Source organism: Pristis pectinata, chromosome 1 (genome assembly GCF_009764475.1).
Source record: "Pristis pectinata isolate sPriPec2 chromosome 1, sPriPec2.1.pri, whole genome shotgun sequence".
Lineage (NCBI taxonomy): Eukaryota > Metazoa > Chordata > Chondrichthyes > Rhinopristiformes > Pristidae > Pristis > Pristis pectinata.
This window is the reverse complement of record NC_067405.1, coordinates 71,136,200-71,151,226: the sequence shown is the minus strand read 5'-3', so window position 1 is coordinate 71,151,226 and position 15,027 is coordinate 71,136,200. Positions and strand designations below refer to the sequence as shown.

Here is a 15,027-nt window from a genome sequence, read left to right as displayed (position 1 = left end):
CATGCCTTTCCTCAAGTCACATTTCATTAACAGCTGAAGTATCATACCTTCACGCATTTTCATCTGGATCCTCTGTTCATTACCATTATCTTACAAACTCCTTAAAGTACACATTATTCAGAAATAACAAATTTTTGTTGCCTCTTTTCTGACCTTTGCTTCTTCTACCCTCCAAACTCAATTACTAGTCCTCTTTCTTCCTCATCCGACTTGCACTTATCCCACGTTAATTGCTCCACCATCAGGAGTTGTGTCTTCAGTTATCAATGTTCTATAATCCAGAATTCTTTACTAAAACCTCTCTGCTTCTACATTTCATTTCTCATTTAAGATGGTCCTTAAAATCTGCCTCTGTGGCAGGACTTTCAGCCAGCTGGCCTGGTATTTCCTCATGTGGCTCAATGTCAAATTGTGTTGGATAATACTTTGAGGCAATTTGGAATATTTTGATACATTAAAGAAGGTGCTATATCCAGCAAATCCACAGTAATCCAGTTTGTCCAGGACTCTGACGATGCCAGACTGGCAGAATTTCCAAACTATTGGAGATTATACCAATTAATACACCAACACAATTACACACAATTTTAATAAACGATCCAGTGAAACTGGCATGTTGCTATGGATTGTGGGTCCACCTGCAACCCCACCCCTGGCTGGCAGCACACAATCTGGCACCTCACCACCAACCTCCCCTGTCCCACACCCACGCGTTGCCAGGCAGCATAGGATCTGGCGCCACGCCCCATTCCTGTGGGTTGCCAGGCCACACAGTAAACTTCACCTGATGGTCCAGTTCTCAAGACCAGGATTTCTAAATACTCCAATAGCATATTATCATTTTACTGTAAGTATCAATTATTGAAGATATTAGCAACTCGGTCCCACTTTGACACAACGCGTCTAAAGACTTGCGTGAGGAATTACTTCATTACAAATATGACACATTTTGTCATTGTTTGTTCTCCAAATGACAATTAAGATGGATCTATGTTGTCCAAGGAATTAATTCAGGTAGCATTAGTAATGGCTAATTAACCACAATTCCAACAAATTATGCATGTTTAATTAAGTAATAACAATTTTGATGTCACAGTTTTAAAATAAAAGAATAGTATCTTCAATATTTAAAAATTATTTGAATAGTAATATTAATATTTCAATTTTCTATTTAACACAAAATACATTTTGCTCTTGCTTTGTGTTGCATCATCCATATTAGTTTCTAAGCAAGCTGTTCCCAGAGAGAAGCCCAATTCCATGCTGTCTGGCTGGCAGGCAGAAAATCTGTCACAACCTTCATAAATATCTTTCAACTACACGTCACTATAAATAGAACGTGGTTTCACCAGTAACTGAAAGTACATTTTTATACCTTGGTAAGTCACAATTTGGTGGGTCAAATCCAACACTTAAAATGTAATAATGGTGTATTATGCATTACTTACTATTTCCTTTACCACTCAAAGTTAATATTGCCTTTCGATTTCACCCACGAGAGTTTGAACATCCTTATAAGAACATGGGTCGACAAGCACTGGATATCTTCCAGTACTTCTTCCAAGCTCCCATTATTCACATTAACATTGTTATTAAGTGTCTGTATGCTCTTCAACAACTGGGGCATTGCAGTTCAGCCTAATTCTACTCTCACTTTAAATCAACAGGATACCCACCTCCAATATGATCCACTAACACAAAAGACAAGCCCACTTTTCCCTACCATGAGGTCACCAAGGAAAATCTCACTGCAGCAACTACTGCCCTCATTGAGATTAGCCACATTTGTGCAGACCGAGAATTTTCCCTTGGATTCTCCTTGGTAACTTAAACACAGCCATCAACACACATATAAAGTGCATCTTAACTTCAAGATATAATTGAAAACATCACACAAAGCCTAATAAGAACAACGTAGTTCTAGTTTGGCCCATTTTTCATTCACTCAGATTTTCTGTATGGGGCAACTCAGTGGCAGAGACAGTTAAGTTCATATTGTATTGAACTGTGTCATCAATTGCATTTTTCTCCCCAATCATCACTGCACGCTTTTTTTCACTCTGATTTGGAATGAGTCATATTAGTCACAAGTATTAACTGGAACTCAGCTCTAGAAAACTAGAACTCAAAAGCAGACAAATTACATTGTATAAATCCTGAGAGGAGTAATGTGCACAATTCTGTTCAATACACTACAGCAAGGATACTGGAGATACTGAAGAAGCTTAAAAAATATGAACAGTAATAATATCAAGAGAGAGATCAGGAAAAACTGAACAAGCTGAAGAGGAGTTATGAAGAAAGTTCATGGTGTAAATATATAAACAATGTCCTCAGCAGTGAGGAAATCAAAAATTAGAGCACATTTTGTAAACCTAATTAACAATTCAGTCGGAACCACTTAACTCATGACAGAGCATGGGATCTATGCTAGGTGGTGTGGTTCAGCATTTAAGGGAAAACTAGGTAACTGCACAAGGGAGAAAGTAATAGAAAGAGATGGTGATCACGAGTGGTGAAACAGGGTACGAGGCCCAGATTCAGCATTAGGACTAGGGTCGAACAGGTGGGCCAATTGACCCATTTCTGTGCTGCAATTTTATGCAACTTCTCTGGGCCTCCCTATGTACCATCAACCAAAGGCAGGAAGTATTTTCACTCTAAAGGTACATTATTCCTCATTTATTATACATGTTATTTAAATCTTTCCCAATCCAGCAGTTTCATGGAAGCCTGATGGGTTTATTTTAACCACTAGTCACATGATTTTTGCCATTACATAGCTCTACAGCGCCTTTAGAGGATGTGCATTTTCTGAGTTTTGTTTTAAGTTACAGATAGCAATCCATATTTTACATATTTAGAACAAATTGGGTGCTGCATGTGAGTGTATGTTGGAAATAACATGTCTCCAGAAGTTGCAAGGACAGGATACAATTTTGTATATCTGGCTGGAAGTCTTTGCAATGATGTAACTGAACTAGTAGGCAAGCAAACTTAATACTTAGGTTGACTGCAACCACCCAACTAAAAAAAAACTGTAAATATCTTGCTGCGTAACCTCAGAAGAGAGTTTCATCAATACATCAATGAGGAATGTTGATAGGAGAACCAGAAGAAACGGAAGAGACCAAGACAAGCAGTGGCAAAATATATTTTTTAATTATGAGAGGTGCTCAGATGGACCTACAGCATAAATTACAGAAAGTTAACATGCAAGTTCAGTAACCAATTAGGAAAGCAAATGGTATGTCAGCCTTTTTTGCAACACAATTAATGATTTAAAAAAATGTTATTGCAATTATAAGTGACCCTAAAGAAACCACATTTGGAATACTACGTACAAGTCTGGTTTGCCCACCTAAGGAACGACATACTGATGATGAGGGAATGCAGCAAAGATTTTTGTACATTAAGGGGAAGAGCTGACATGAGGATAGTGCAGGAAATAAAAAAAAATTCACATGAACTTACTGAACAGCAGGGAAAGCAGAAGTTGCCAAAATGCCTGCTCCTATTCCTTATGTTTTTACATCAGAGTTCACATACAATGTTCAGCAAAAGATAAATCAATTCTGCATTAAAAATAGTGAGCAGCTTGCTCAACACCACACAACTATAATGGCTTCAATTATCTTATTCTTATAACAAAGGAGCAGGACTCTTGCCCTATTGGATCCATGTCAACTCCCAGCAGAGCAATCCCATTGGTCCCGTTTTCCCTCTCCTTTCCCTGTACCCCCCAAATTTATTCTTGCTCTCACATGCCCTTTAATACCCCTTTGATTAGTTTTGCCAATAATCTGCACTAGGGGGTAATTTGCAGTGGCCAATCAACCTACCAGCACTCTTTTGGGACATGGGATGCAACTAGAACACCTAGAGGAAACCCACACAGTTACGATATGGTCAGACCTCTCCAGACAGCCAACATTTGATGAAACCCCAGGTCCCTGGAACTGGGGAGCAGCAGCACTAACTGCTGAACCATTGTGCCACTCTAAAATTCTCTCCAATATTTCACCACTGAATATTGGGCAAGCTGCAACAAAATTCTGGCCAATATCCTGGTGTATTACACCAGGATATTGGCCAGGATACACCAGGATATACACCAGGATATTAAATGTGCATTACTGAAATAGTTTGTAGCTCCACAACCCCTTCTGGCATCATGCAGACACTCCTGCAGGTGCAAACAGAGGCAAGTGATTGGTGGTGTGAAAGTGGGCTGACAAACAAGCACTCAATTGAAAACATCACACAAGGATTACCTGGCTTCAACGTGTACAAAAGACTTATGGATAGCCATATGGCAACACTTAATTCCTGTGGCTATCTCCTTCACAAATGAAGGAATCACCCGACTGTGAATCTGGCAAAATGCAATCAATTCATCACATGTACTCTCATAGGGAGTCATGTGCTATCCATCACTGAAACATCATGTACCATTGAGTGGATTGCCAAACTCAACAATCAGTGCTAATATTTTGTCAATTTGCTTTTCAAATGCCATTTACATTTTCCAAAATATTGTTAGCTACTTTTCCTCCCCAAAGTACTGAGCCTAACACATTGCTGGCTGGTATGATGAGTGGAGAATCCCTGTGTGCCTTCATGGAGCAAAAGAATAGCTATTTACTAGTACTGTGATCGCAGTGGACAGAGGGTAGATGTATTTATAGATCATCAAGTCAATATGATCCCCTGGACTGAGATAGGGCACAAGGAGAAGTGGAGATTCAGAAGAATCCCCAGAATATTTCTCGTCTTTTGCTTTAGGTTTTTTCCATTTTGTTTTCCTGTCCTAGGAGACTATGTGCTTGGGAGAGGACAGCAGGTTGAAAAATGCTCAGGCATGAAGCTCCAGGCATGAAGAGCAAGGAAAATTGTTAATTTTATATGTTTCTGACTTTTAATTTGATATGTTAGTATAAATCTTACCTCAAGATATTACGTTGCCTTCCCCAAGCCAACGAGATTTAATGGAATATTTCCCCAGTTAACCACAAAATTACCTTTGCCAGATCAAGCCAGTTTCCCCTCATTCCCAGACCACTGCTTCAAGCCACAGATTTACGATGCCAATCCATTTCACCATTGCTCCAATTCGCACTCACTCTCACCTCAATAGACTATCCTACCTAAAATAACAAACTTCAAAAAACTCTGAAAGCAATCTTGCAGCTGATCACAATGTACAATAGTTTCACACAAAATAAGATTGCCAATTCTAGGCCTTCCCCATTCAAACCAAGTTAACAGCATTAGTAGCAGCATTCCGCAAGGTTCATGCTTAAGAGTAGTTTCCTGAACTTCAGCAGGAAAAATTTCTCTGAAAATGTTTGCAACCTTGATAAAATACATACCTTGTGGGAGGTCTTTCAAAATCTACGTCAAGAAATTTTTCATATGTTGTAACAAAGCTCTCCAGCCAGAGCTTAAGATAGTCCGGGTCTTTCTGTAATCACAAAAAAAATACAAATAAAGCATGAATTCAAGCTTTTACCACCCCTCTTGAACAGCCAATACAAAGAAACCAAGACAAATACATATATCGAACGTCACACATGGAAATAAAAATGTGAGATCTGGTATGAAAAATACATCTCTGGTACTTTTGTTTCCATACAAATTCACATGTTTTGAAGCATTTGATACATTAGTGTAAAATATACCCAAATTTGCTGATGTAATAAAGTCAGGTGGTAGTGTGAGCTGTGAGGAAGATGCAGAGAGGCTTCAGGGAGATACAGGGTCAGTGAATGAACTGCATATGACAAATGGAATATAAAGTGAAAAAATGTGGTCAATGACTTGCGTAGAAAAAAATAAACTGTGGAGTATTTTTTTTAAATGAGAGATCAAAAGGTGGGAGTGTTCAGTCTTTTTCAAAAATCACAGATATAGCAAGCAATTAAGGTGGCAAATGGTATGCTAGTGTTCAATGTAAGAGGATTTGAACACAAGAGTAGTCACTGCACATTTTAAGGGCTGGTGAGATCATACCTGGAATAGTGTGTACAATACTGGTCCCTTTACCAAAGGGAGGATACATCAGTGATAGAGGAAGTACAAAGGTTCATTAGACTGATTCCTCAGATGGGAGGAGTGGGGGAGAAATTGTCCTACGAGGAGAGACCAAGCAGACCAGACCCACACGCTCTGGAATTCAGAAGGATGAAGAAAGACACTAAATTCTTAAATGCAGGGATGATAAGCAATCAGCCATTCAAGACTGAGATGAGAAATTGCTTCACCCAGAGCATTGTGAATCTTTAGTATTCTCTACCCAAGAGGGGTGTGAGGGCTCAAGACAAAGGTCAATATAACTTTGGTCATTAAGGGAATTGAGAGATACAGTGTTCGTGCGGGAAAATTATGCTGTGGTAGAAGATCAGGTATAATCATGGAGTAGGCATGAGGAGTTAAATGTCCTACTCCTATTTCAATTTCCAACATTTCTATATAACTTCTCAGCTTTATTTCATTCTCTTTACTTATTGGGAGTATTTGCATACTTGACAAAGGCTTAAACTCTAGCAAAAGTGATGTTGTTTAGACTTTAGACTGACCAGCTCATTCATGAACAGATTCCCAGGCATCACTGTGCATTGCAACAATAGTACAAATGCATTGAAGGCTGGAAGCGTCATAATATTGCTAGCCATGTGATGCACCGGCAAACTACTTGCCACAATAAAGAAATAAGACCCAACAAAATTACAGTATACGAATGTATAATTATTACCATAAGAAATAAACTTGTTGCAACATTTCCCAGAATCATTTTATTCAAAAAAAAGGAACAAACTTCTAATGTTCTATAAGGTTTATCTTCATTTTTATTTACATTCTTTCTCACCTTATTTCTAATTGAGATGCAATGACCACTGACGTACAACATGAAGATTAAAACTGTAACTCAGTCATTTGAATAAGTACGTGAATAAATGAGAATTCAACAAGTGTTACGGATTAGGTTGCTATTTGGTGAATGTCCCTTTAAGACATAGTACAGGTGTGTGTGTGTGTGTGTGTGTGTGTGTGTGTGTGTGTGTGTGTGTGTGTGTGTGTGTGTGTGTGTGTGTGTGTGTGTGTGGCATCATTACGACAACAGCAGAAGATAACAGCGTGCTGACGTTTTGGTTCCGACAGAAAAGAGAGGGAGAGAGACACTGCCTGCTGGTCTCTGTATCGATGGATGAAAAACAATAACTGTGTCTGTCACTACAATCCACATATGGATTTTTGGAATAATCCAGTGGAGTCCACTTTGTCGTTAACCTGTAGAAGGAAACAGGTATTTCTGTGGATGGCCACATCTCGAATGCCTTTCGGGATGGCAGATACTTCGGAACAAAGCAGTGGAGATTGTCCGTGACTGAGGTGTCGTATGGGTTCGATCGTAGAACATTTGCATTTTGTAATTTCTCTCTATTTTCTCTCTACATTTTCTCTTCAGTCAACGATGGTTTTGTAAAAGCCTTGGCTCACCTTTCACCTTATGACTTGCTGAACTGAACTTTGAAAACTATTCCTGGACTTGGGAATTTGCCACACACACACACTTGAGTTTAGTTTTTGGGGTTAATGTTTAATATCTAACATTTTTATTTTTTCTCTTTCTTATTATCATAAGTAGTTCTCAATAAAATCGTTTCTAACACTTATACATGACTCAGTGTGTTTCTTTTGTTGCTGGTATGTAACACAAGTTATACTGAGCCATTCTATTATACCATTACTGAGTTAATACATTGTTTAAAGATTACATGGTTTCAACTTAACTGTTGCTATTAAACTGTCTGGTGTATTGCATTGGGAATTTGAAAGGGGGGGGGGGTGGTGGTGGTGGGCTACTTTGTTACAGAGAGAGTGGTTGATCTCTGAAACTCACTGCCAGAAGAGATGAAGGAGTCAGATACAATCGCTATGTTTAAGAGACATTTAAACAAGCACTTAAATAGGCAAGGTATGCAAGGGTATGGACCTAATGGAATTAGTGTTGATGGACAAAAAGGTCAGCATAGGTGTGGTGGGCCAAAATGCCCATTTATGTTGTACAACTCCATGACACAATATGTAGAATTATAGAATCTTACAACATGGAAGGGGGCCATTCAGCCTCTGCTGTGCTGACTTTTCTGAAGAAACTATTAATTCTTGCCCTATTGTTTATTTGTTCATTAGCAAGTCATTGATATTTTTGGTTTCATCTTTAACTGAGTAATTTACATTCACTATTCAGAAAAAACTTGTCCTGAGATATTGGAGTTACATTTCCACCACAGACAAAACTGGGGAATACGAAACCAGCTGGTGATATTGTATTATTCCTCTGCCATTTACAGTGCAAAGTTTGTAGATAAATAATCAGTAATTCAAATACAAGAAAATTAGAGTCTTTGCCAGCTCACAGATCAATCTCATACAGCCATTAATTTTCCCTGTAACCTATTCCCATCAACTCTCTCTAGATTCTACCACCCAGGTTACGGAATACCTCGAGGCGCAAGGCAAGATACGTCCTAGCCAACATGGTTTTGTGAAGGGAAGATCCTGCCTGACCAACCTATTGGAGTTTTTTGAAGAAATCACAGGTAGGGTGGATAAGGGAGAGGCGGTAGATGTTGTGTATTTAGACTTTCAAAAGGCCTTCGATAAGGTGCCTCACAAGAGACTGATTAATAAGATGAGAGGTCATGGAATTATGGGTAGGATAGCAGAATGGGTGGAGCAGTGGCTGGTTGGCAGGAAGCAAAGGGTGGAAATAAAAGGATCTCGTTCTGGTTGGTTACCGGTTACTAGTGGTGTGCCGCAGGGGTCGGTGTTGGGGCCGCTCCTTTTTACCTTGTACATTAACGATTTGGATGATGGAATAAATGGTTTCGTGGCTAAGTTTGTGGATGACACCAAGATAGGGGGAGGAGTAGGGAGTATTGAAGAGATAGGAAGGTTGCAGAGGGACCTAGACAGTTTAGGAGAATGGGCAAGGAAATGGCAGATGAGATTCAATGTAGAGAAATGTGCAGTTGTACACTTTGGAAGCAGAAATAAGCGGGCAGATTATTATCTAGGAGGAGAGAAAATCCAAAGCACGGAAGTACAAAGGGACTTGGGGGTACTCATGCAGGATACCTTAAAGGTTAACCACCAGGTCAGATCGGTGGTAAAGAAAGCGAATGCTATGTTGGCATTCATTTCGAGAGGTATAGTGTATAAAAGTAAGGGAGTGTTGATGAGGCTCTATGGGGCACTAGTGAGGCCTCATTTGGAATATTGTGCACAGTTTTGAGCCCCACATCTTAGGAAGGATGTGTTGACATTGGAGAGGGTTCAGAGGAGATTTACGAGGATGATTCCAGGAATGAAAGGGCTTACGTATGAGGAGCGTTTGTCGGCTCTTGGACTGTACTCGCTGGAGTACAGAAGAATGAGAGGGGACCTCATAGCGACATTTAAAATATTGATAGGAAAGGACAGAGTAAATGTGGCTAGGCTGTTTCCCTTGGTGGGTGAGTCCAGGACCGGAGGGCACAATCTTAGGGTACAGTTTCAAAACAGAGATGAGGAAAAATTTCTTTAGCCAGAGGGTGGTGAATTTGTGGAACTCCTTGCCACGTACAGCAGTGGAGGCCAGATCAGTGGGGGCGTTCAAGGAGGAGATAGATAGATATCTAAATAGTCAGGATATCAAGGGATATGGGGATAAGGCTGGAAATTGGGATTAGAATAGTTTTTCTTCTTCCCCCATTCCCCATTTCTCTTTCCCTTTCCTTGGAGCAGACTCGATGGGCCGAATGGCCTGCTTCTGCTCCCTTGTCTTGTGATCTTGTGACCCAGCTACACTAAAGGCAATTTACAGTGGCCAGTTAACTGACCAACCCACATCTTTGGAATGTGGGAGGAAAATGGAGCACCTGGGGGAAACCCACGTGGTCACAGGGAGAACATGCAAACTCCACCAGAGAGAGATCAAGATTGAACCTGGGTCACTGGAGCTGTAAAGCAACAACTGTACTAGTTGTGCTACAGTGCCACTGCTCTACTGCCTCTTTTAGTGTATAAACATACACACATTATCCACAATGCAATGTTGCAATATGTCCAAAATCTTATGTAGGAATTGCTATTACTCAATGAGTTAATTTTATGAGCTATTGCTGGGGATAAATTTATGTCCTGGTCCATGTGGTGACATCATGGTGGAAAATCTGGCAAATCCATTCAGTCAACAGCAAGCACACAAAGGTTTCAGTCACACTATAGAACCAGTTTGCCAAAGTCACACCCCCATCATTTCTCCCTTCAACACCCACCGTCATTTTATAAAACTGAAAGAACTTCAGCTCATTCAAAATCAATTGTAAGCAAACCATAGGAATAATTTTGCAAATTATGGTTTCTTTCAACTTGAAAGCATCTGAAACCATTATTTCCGGCAAACAAACCACAGAAATCTCAGTGCTTCATGGCAATAGTTAGGGGCATACATGTCACTTAAAACTCAAAACAACAGAGTCAATTACTGTCAGCAAAATTACTATTTTCCCTGTGTGGAATTACAAAAACACAACTGCAGACAAATCAGCCACTTTGCTGTCACTGATATCATGGGAGCAGAATTCAAAATATTTGCTTTTTGACTAAAATGACAGAATATCATGCAGGGTTAGTGCAAAGTAGCTGATACAAGGAATGGGTGGTGGTGAGGTAATAATTAAAAATTATAATTCTAGAAGTGATAGAAGGTAATGATAGATTAACAGCGATATTCGAAAACTACTACTTAATAGAATAGGTACTTATATAGCCCATCAAAAAACACAACGGCTAAAAGGATTTGCATTTAAGCAGTGCCTTTCATGACCTGATAACTTTAATGTACTTTAGAGTTAACATAGTACAGTAAAACTCTGATTATTGAGCACCCTTTGGACTCTGGTGGTGTTGGACTAGCAGATTTTCTGAACTACTGGATGTTACTCCTAAATATACCTTTCAATTTTTTTTTACATCTTACACAGCAGAATAATAAATTTTCCAGTGAACCTGGTAAGTTTAAAGTGGGTGGAAAATATAAAAGCACTTTGGGCCCAAGCTCCAGCCACTCGCCTACACACATTTCTGATCCTTGTTGTTCCAGACACCTACCCCAGCTCCAGCCACACAACTCCTCCATAAGTACAGAGCCCTGGCTCAGACCACACACCCTGATTTTACTCTGGAACCCCAGTTCACAGTCTGGAGTAACGAGTGAGCCAGATACAACACGATCAAGATTTCCGAACAATCCGATGCTGGACTATTGGTAGCTACTTCAATACAGGTCCTCCCACCACCTCTTGCAAGGACACTATCCCTTTTTCTCAATTTCTGCGCCTCCGCCACATCTGCTCCCATGATGAGGCTTTCCGCTCCAGGACATCCGAGATGCCCAACTTCTTTACTAACTGTAGTTTCTCCCCTACCATGGTCGAGAGTACTCGCACCTGCATCTCTGCCATTTCCCGCACCTCTGCTCTCACCCCCACCCCTCCCAGACCCAACAGGGATAGGGTCCCCTTGTCCTCGCATTTCATCCCACCAGCCTAAGTATCCAACACATCATTTTCCGCCACTTTCGCCATCTCCAACGGGACCCCACCGCCAAACATGCCTTCCTCTCCACACCCCTTTCTGCCTTTCGCAGGGACCACTCACTCCGCGACTCCCTAGTTCACTCGTCCCTCCCCACTCTTCCCAGTCCCACCCCAGGAACTTTCCACTGCCCCCGCCATAGGTGCAACACCTGCCCCAACACCACCTCCATCCAGGGACACAGTCCTTTCAGGTGAGCTAGAGATTTACCTGCACCTCCCTTAATATCTACTGCATTCAGTGCTCAAAGTGTGGCCTCTACATTGGCGAGACTAAACGCAGACGAGGTGACCATTTCGCAGAACACCGCACTCCATCCGTAACCGCAATCTGCATCCCCCTGTTGCCAGTCACTTCAACTCCCCCTCCCACTCCATCACTGATACGTCAGTCCTCCGCCTTCTCCACTGCCAGGAGAATTCCGAGCTCAAACTGGAGGAACAGCACTTAATTTTCCATCTTGGAACCTTGCAGCCTAACAGCATGAACACTTTAAGTAATCCCCACACAACCCCCTCCCCACCCACCAACCATGCCTCTTCTTTACCCTTTCCTAGCCTCTCTCTCTCCTTTTTCTACCCCCCCTTTTTCCTCCTTACCTTTGACCCATCCCCCGGTGGATCTGCTCTCCCCTCCTCCCCCACACCTGCCCATCACTCTCTCTTACCTGCATCTACTTATCAGCACCTTGTGCCCACCCCACCTCCCCTCTTTTGCCCACCTATCACTGCTCTGCTTTTCCCTCCTATATATTGGGCTTCCCCTTTTCCTATCCTGAAGAAGGGTCCTGACCAGAAATGTTGACCGCCTGCTTTTCTCCACAGGTACTGCCTGGCCTGTGGAGTTCCTCCAGCAGCATAGTGTTTTTTATGTAGCTATTCCAGCATCTGCAGTCCTTTGTTTCTTTATTATTTCTTTGCAAACTACTGTAAAGTAAGTGTGCCAAACTTTATTGGATAAAGTTTGGCACACTTACCTTTCAATCTGAATAACACTTGTAATATTTGCCAAAAGCTTTTGCTTTGTATTTGCTGACCAAATTCCTATGTTGCTGCGTTTTCTTTCATACTGCACATACGTGACAAAGCTTAATATCTTCAAATAATCCACACTACATCACTGACATCCAGTGCTCCCAATTTTCAAAAAAAACTTCTTTAGTAAAAAAAAAGCCTGCGCTGAATGCTGTAAAATTATAATCTCAAAACTGAAGAGTTTGCCCAAAATCAGATTAGGCCAAATCCTAGTTTATTCTTTTCCTTTAATGCTTGTATCACTGTTTATTATATGAACATGGACATTATATCAGAAGCTTTATTTATTGCCAATCTTTCAATGACTCATTAAGAAGGCAGTGGTTAACCTCCTTCCGGAATCACTGCAGTGCAACCAGTGAGCCTGCACTCACAAAAGGATTCAGCAGCAAATTCCAGAATTGCCACTCATTAGCAATAAAGTCTCGATTATTATTAAAGTCTCGACAGTATGAATGGAGATGGAGATAGGCCCATATTCTCGGCAAGGGAAATAACAAGAAGTTAGTGCTGTCCAGCAGCTAGGATGCCAATCAAACAAATTAGACCTGGATTATTCTAGCTATGATCACATTCTAAACTATAACTTCAACACCTGGTGGAGGTGCTTTAAGAGATTAGAAAGCATGTCATTTTCTGAAAGATTCCCTCTTGGCATGGCTCTTGCAGTCATGGTTTTGATAACAAATCTAATTCATTTCAGGAAGACCAGATAAAATGAATAATCACAGAACAGTATGCTTAACCTCTATAGTGGGCAAATTATTGAAATCAAATCCGATGACAGATTAAACCTTCATTCAGAAAGGCATGGATTTGTTCAGGCAAAGGCAGTTTTTACTAAATTATTAATCTTCTCAAAAATTTCAACAACAAATGACGGCAGTATGTTTGACATAATCTGAAAGATTTTTGAAAAGGTCATATTTTGCAGGCTTAGTCAAAAAAGTAAAAGCTCACATAATGGGAGACTGATGCAATCAATCCAAAATTGGTACAGTGGCAGGAAGTAAAGGGTAATGGTTGACAAGTGCAATTGCAACTTGAAGGCAGTTTCCAGTAGGATTCAACAGGGTTCAGTATTCAGTCTTCTGCTGTTTGTAGTACTTATTAATGCTTTAGATTGAAAGGAAGGGCCTGATAAAGTTGTCATTTGACACAAAATTGGTTGAGGTTGACAATGAGGCAGAAATTTTCAGACTCCAGGTGGTTAACAGCCAGGCAGTAAAGTGGCAAATGGAGTTCAATACACAGAAGTGTGGAGGTGCTGCATTTTGAAAGAGGAAATAAAGCAAAAGAATAAACTATAAAATCAGAGAAACAGCAGGATCTTGGAAGTTTGTTTCCAAAGACTGCAATAACATTAGTCAACCAATAAGCTTTGCTTCCTCATACTGAACCAAGATCTTTAAATGGTAATAGAAAAGAGGAGGCTAAAGGGAGATTTAATCAAGGTGTTTAAAATTATGAGGGGCTGAGATGAAGAAAATAGGAAAGACCCACTTCCCTCGGAGTGACAATTATGTCCAGTTTAAGATTTGTTAAACAGTCTACAGCTCTTGAGGGAGGAAACGTATGTGCAATGTCACCATTAAATTTGCAAAGAGGGCAAAGCGTTATTATTTAGTCCATAGTTTGATCATCATTAAAACTTCAGTAATATTGCTTCTGAATAGACTTTTAACACAGGGGCACCTTTCAGTACCCTGCCATGATTTTGTTTTTTCCAGCAGACCGAAAAACTGCAGTCACCAGCCTTTTCTTATATCCCTCTGAATTCTTTCAAGAGGTTAGACTCCACTTGGTTCATAACTGGCATATTTCTAGTCCCTATACTTATTTTTAAAAAACTTCTTTCCTATAGTTAATGTCAACTATTGTTCCATATCTTCCTTCAGCAGCAACACAGTAAATGATTAAGTTTAAACAAAATAGCTTGCAGCTTAATTACCTGTGGGAACCTGTTTAAGATCAGCAGCTGCTCAGAGCAGTCCCTTGCAGACCAAATTATAGTAATTGCCTTCAGTCATTAGATGGTGAGAGTATGCAACAGGCTTAACCTTTAAAGGTTTTCCCGATAAAATCAGTTCAGCTACAAGCTACAAAATACAAAACATAAGCAGGAGGGTAAAAGCACAAATAACCCCATTAAATAAGCATTGTGCTTTCAAATTATTCACTGATGTGAACATCTCATGGAAAAGTTCACTTTACTGAAAACAATGACAGATGCACTGATAGTTCTTGGAACTTTTTTTCCCTCACCAGATCTCACACACATTTTACTAAGCCATTGTATATTGACATTTCAGTTGTGTTGGGACATAATGCAAGTTATGGGTGGTAC

The 15,027-nt window shown here is 40.4% G+C and overlaps 1 protein-coding gene across 1 annotated transcript in view; it reads right to left on the bottom strand.

Moving 5' to 3' along the window:
• LOC127574082 (neurobeachin-like protein 1) overlaps positions 1–15,027 on the bottom strand; it is a 199,382-nt gene that overhangs the window by 130,384 nt on the left and 53,971 nt on the right. The window contains 1 exon segment of the mRNA XM_052022775.1: positions 5,373–5,464. Within this exon segment, the coding sequence (XP_051878735.1) occupies positions 5,373–5,464 (92 nt within the window).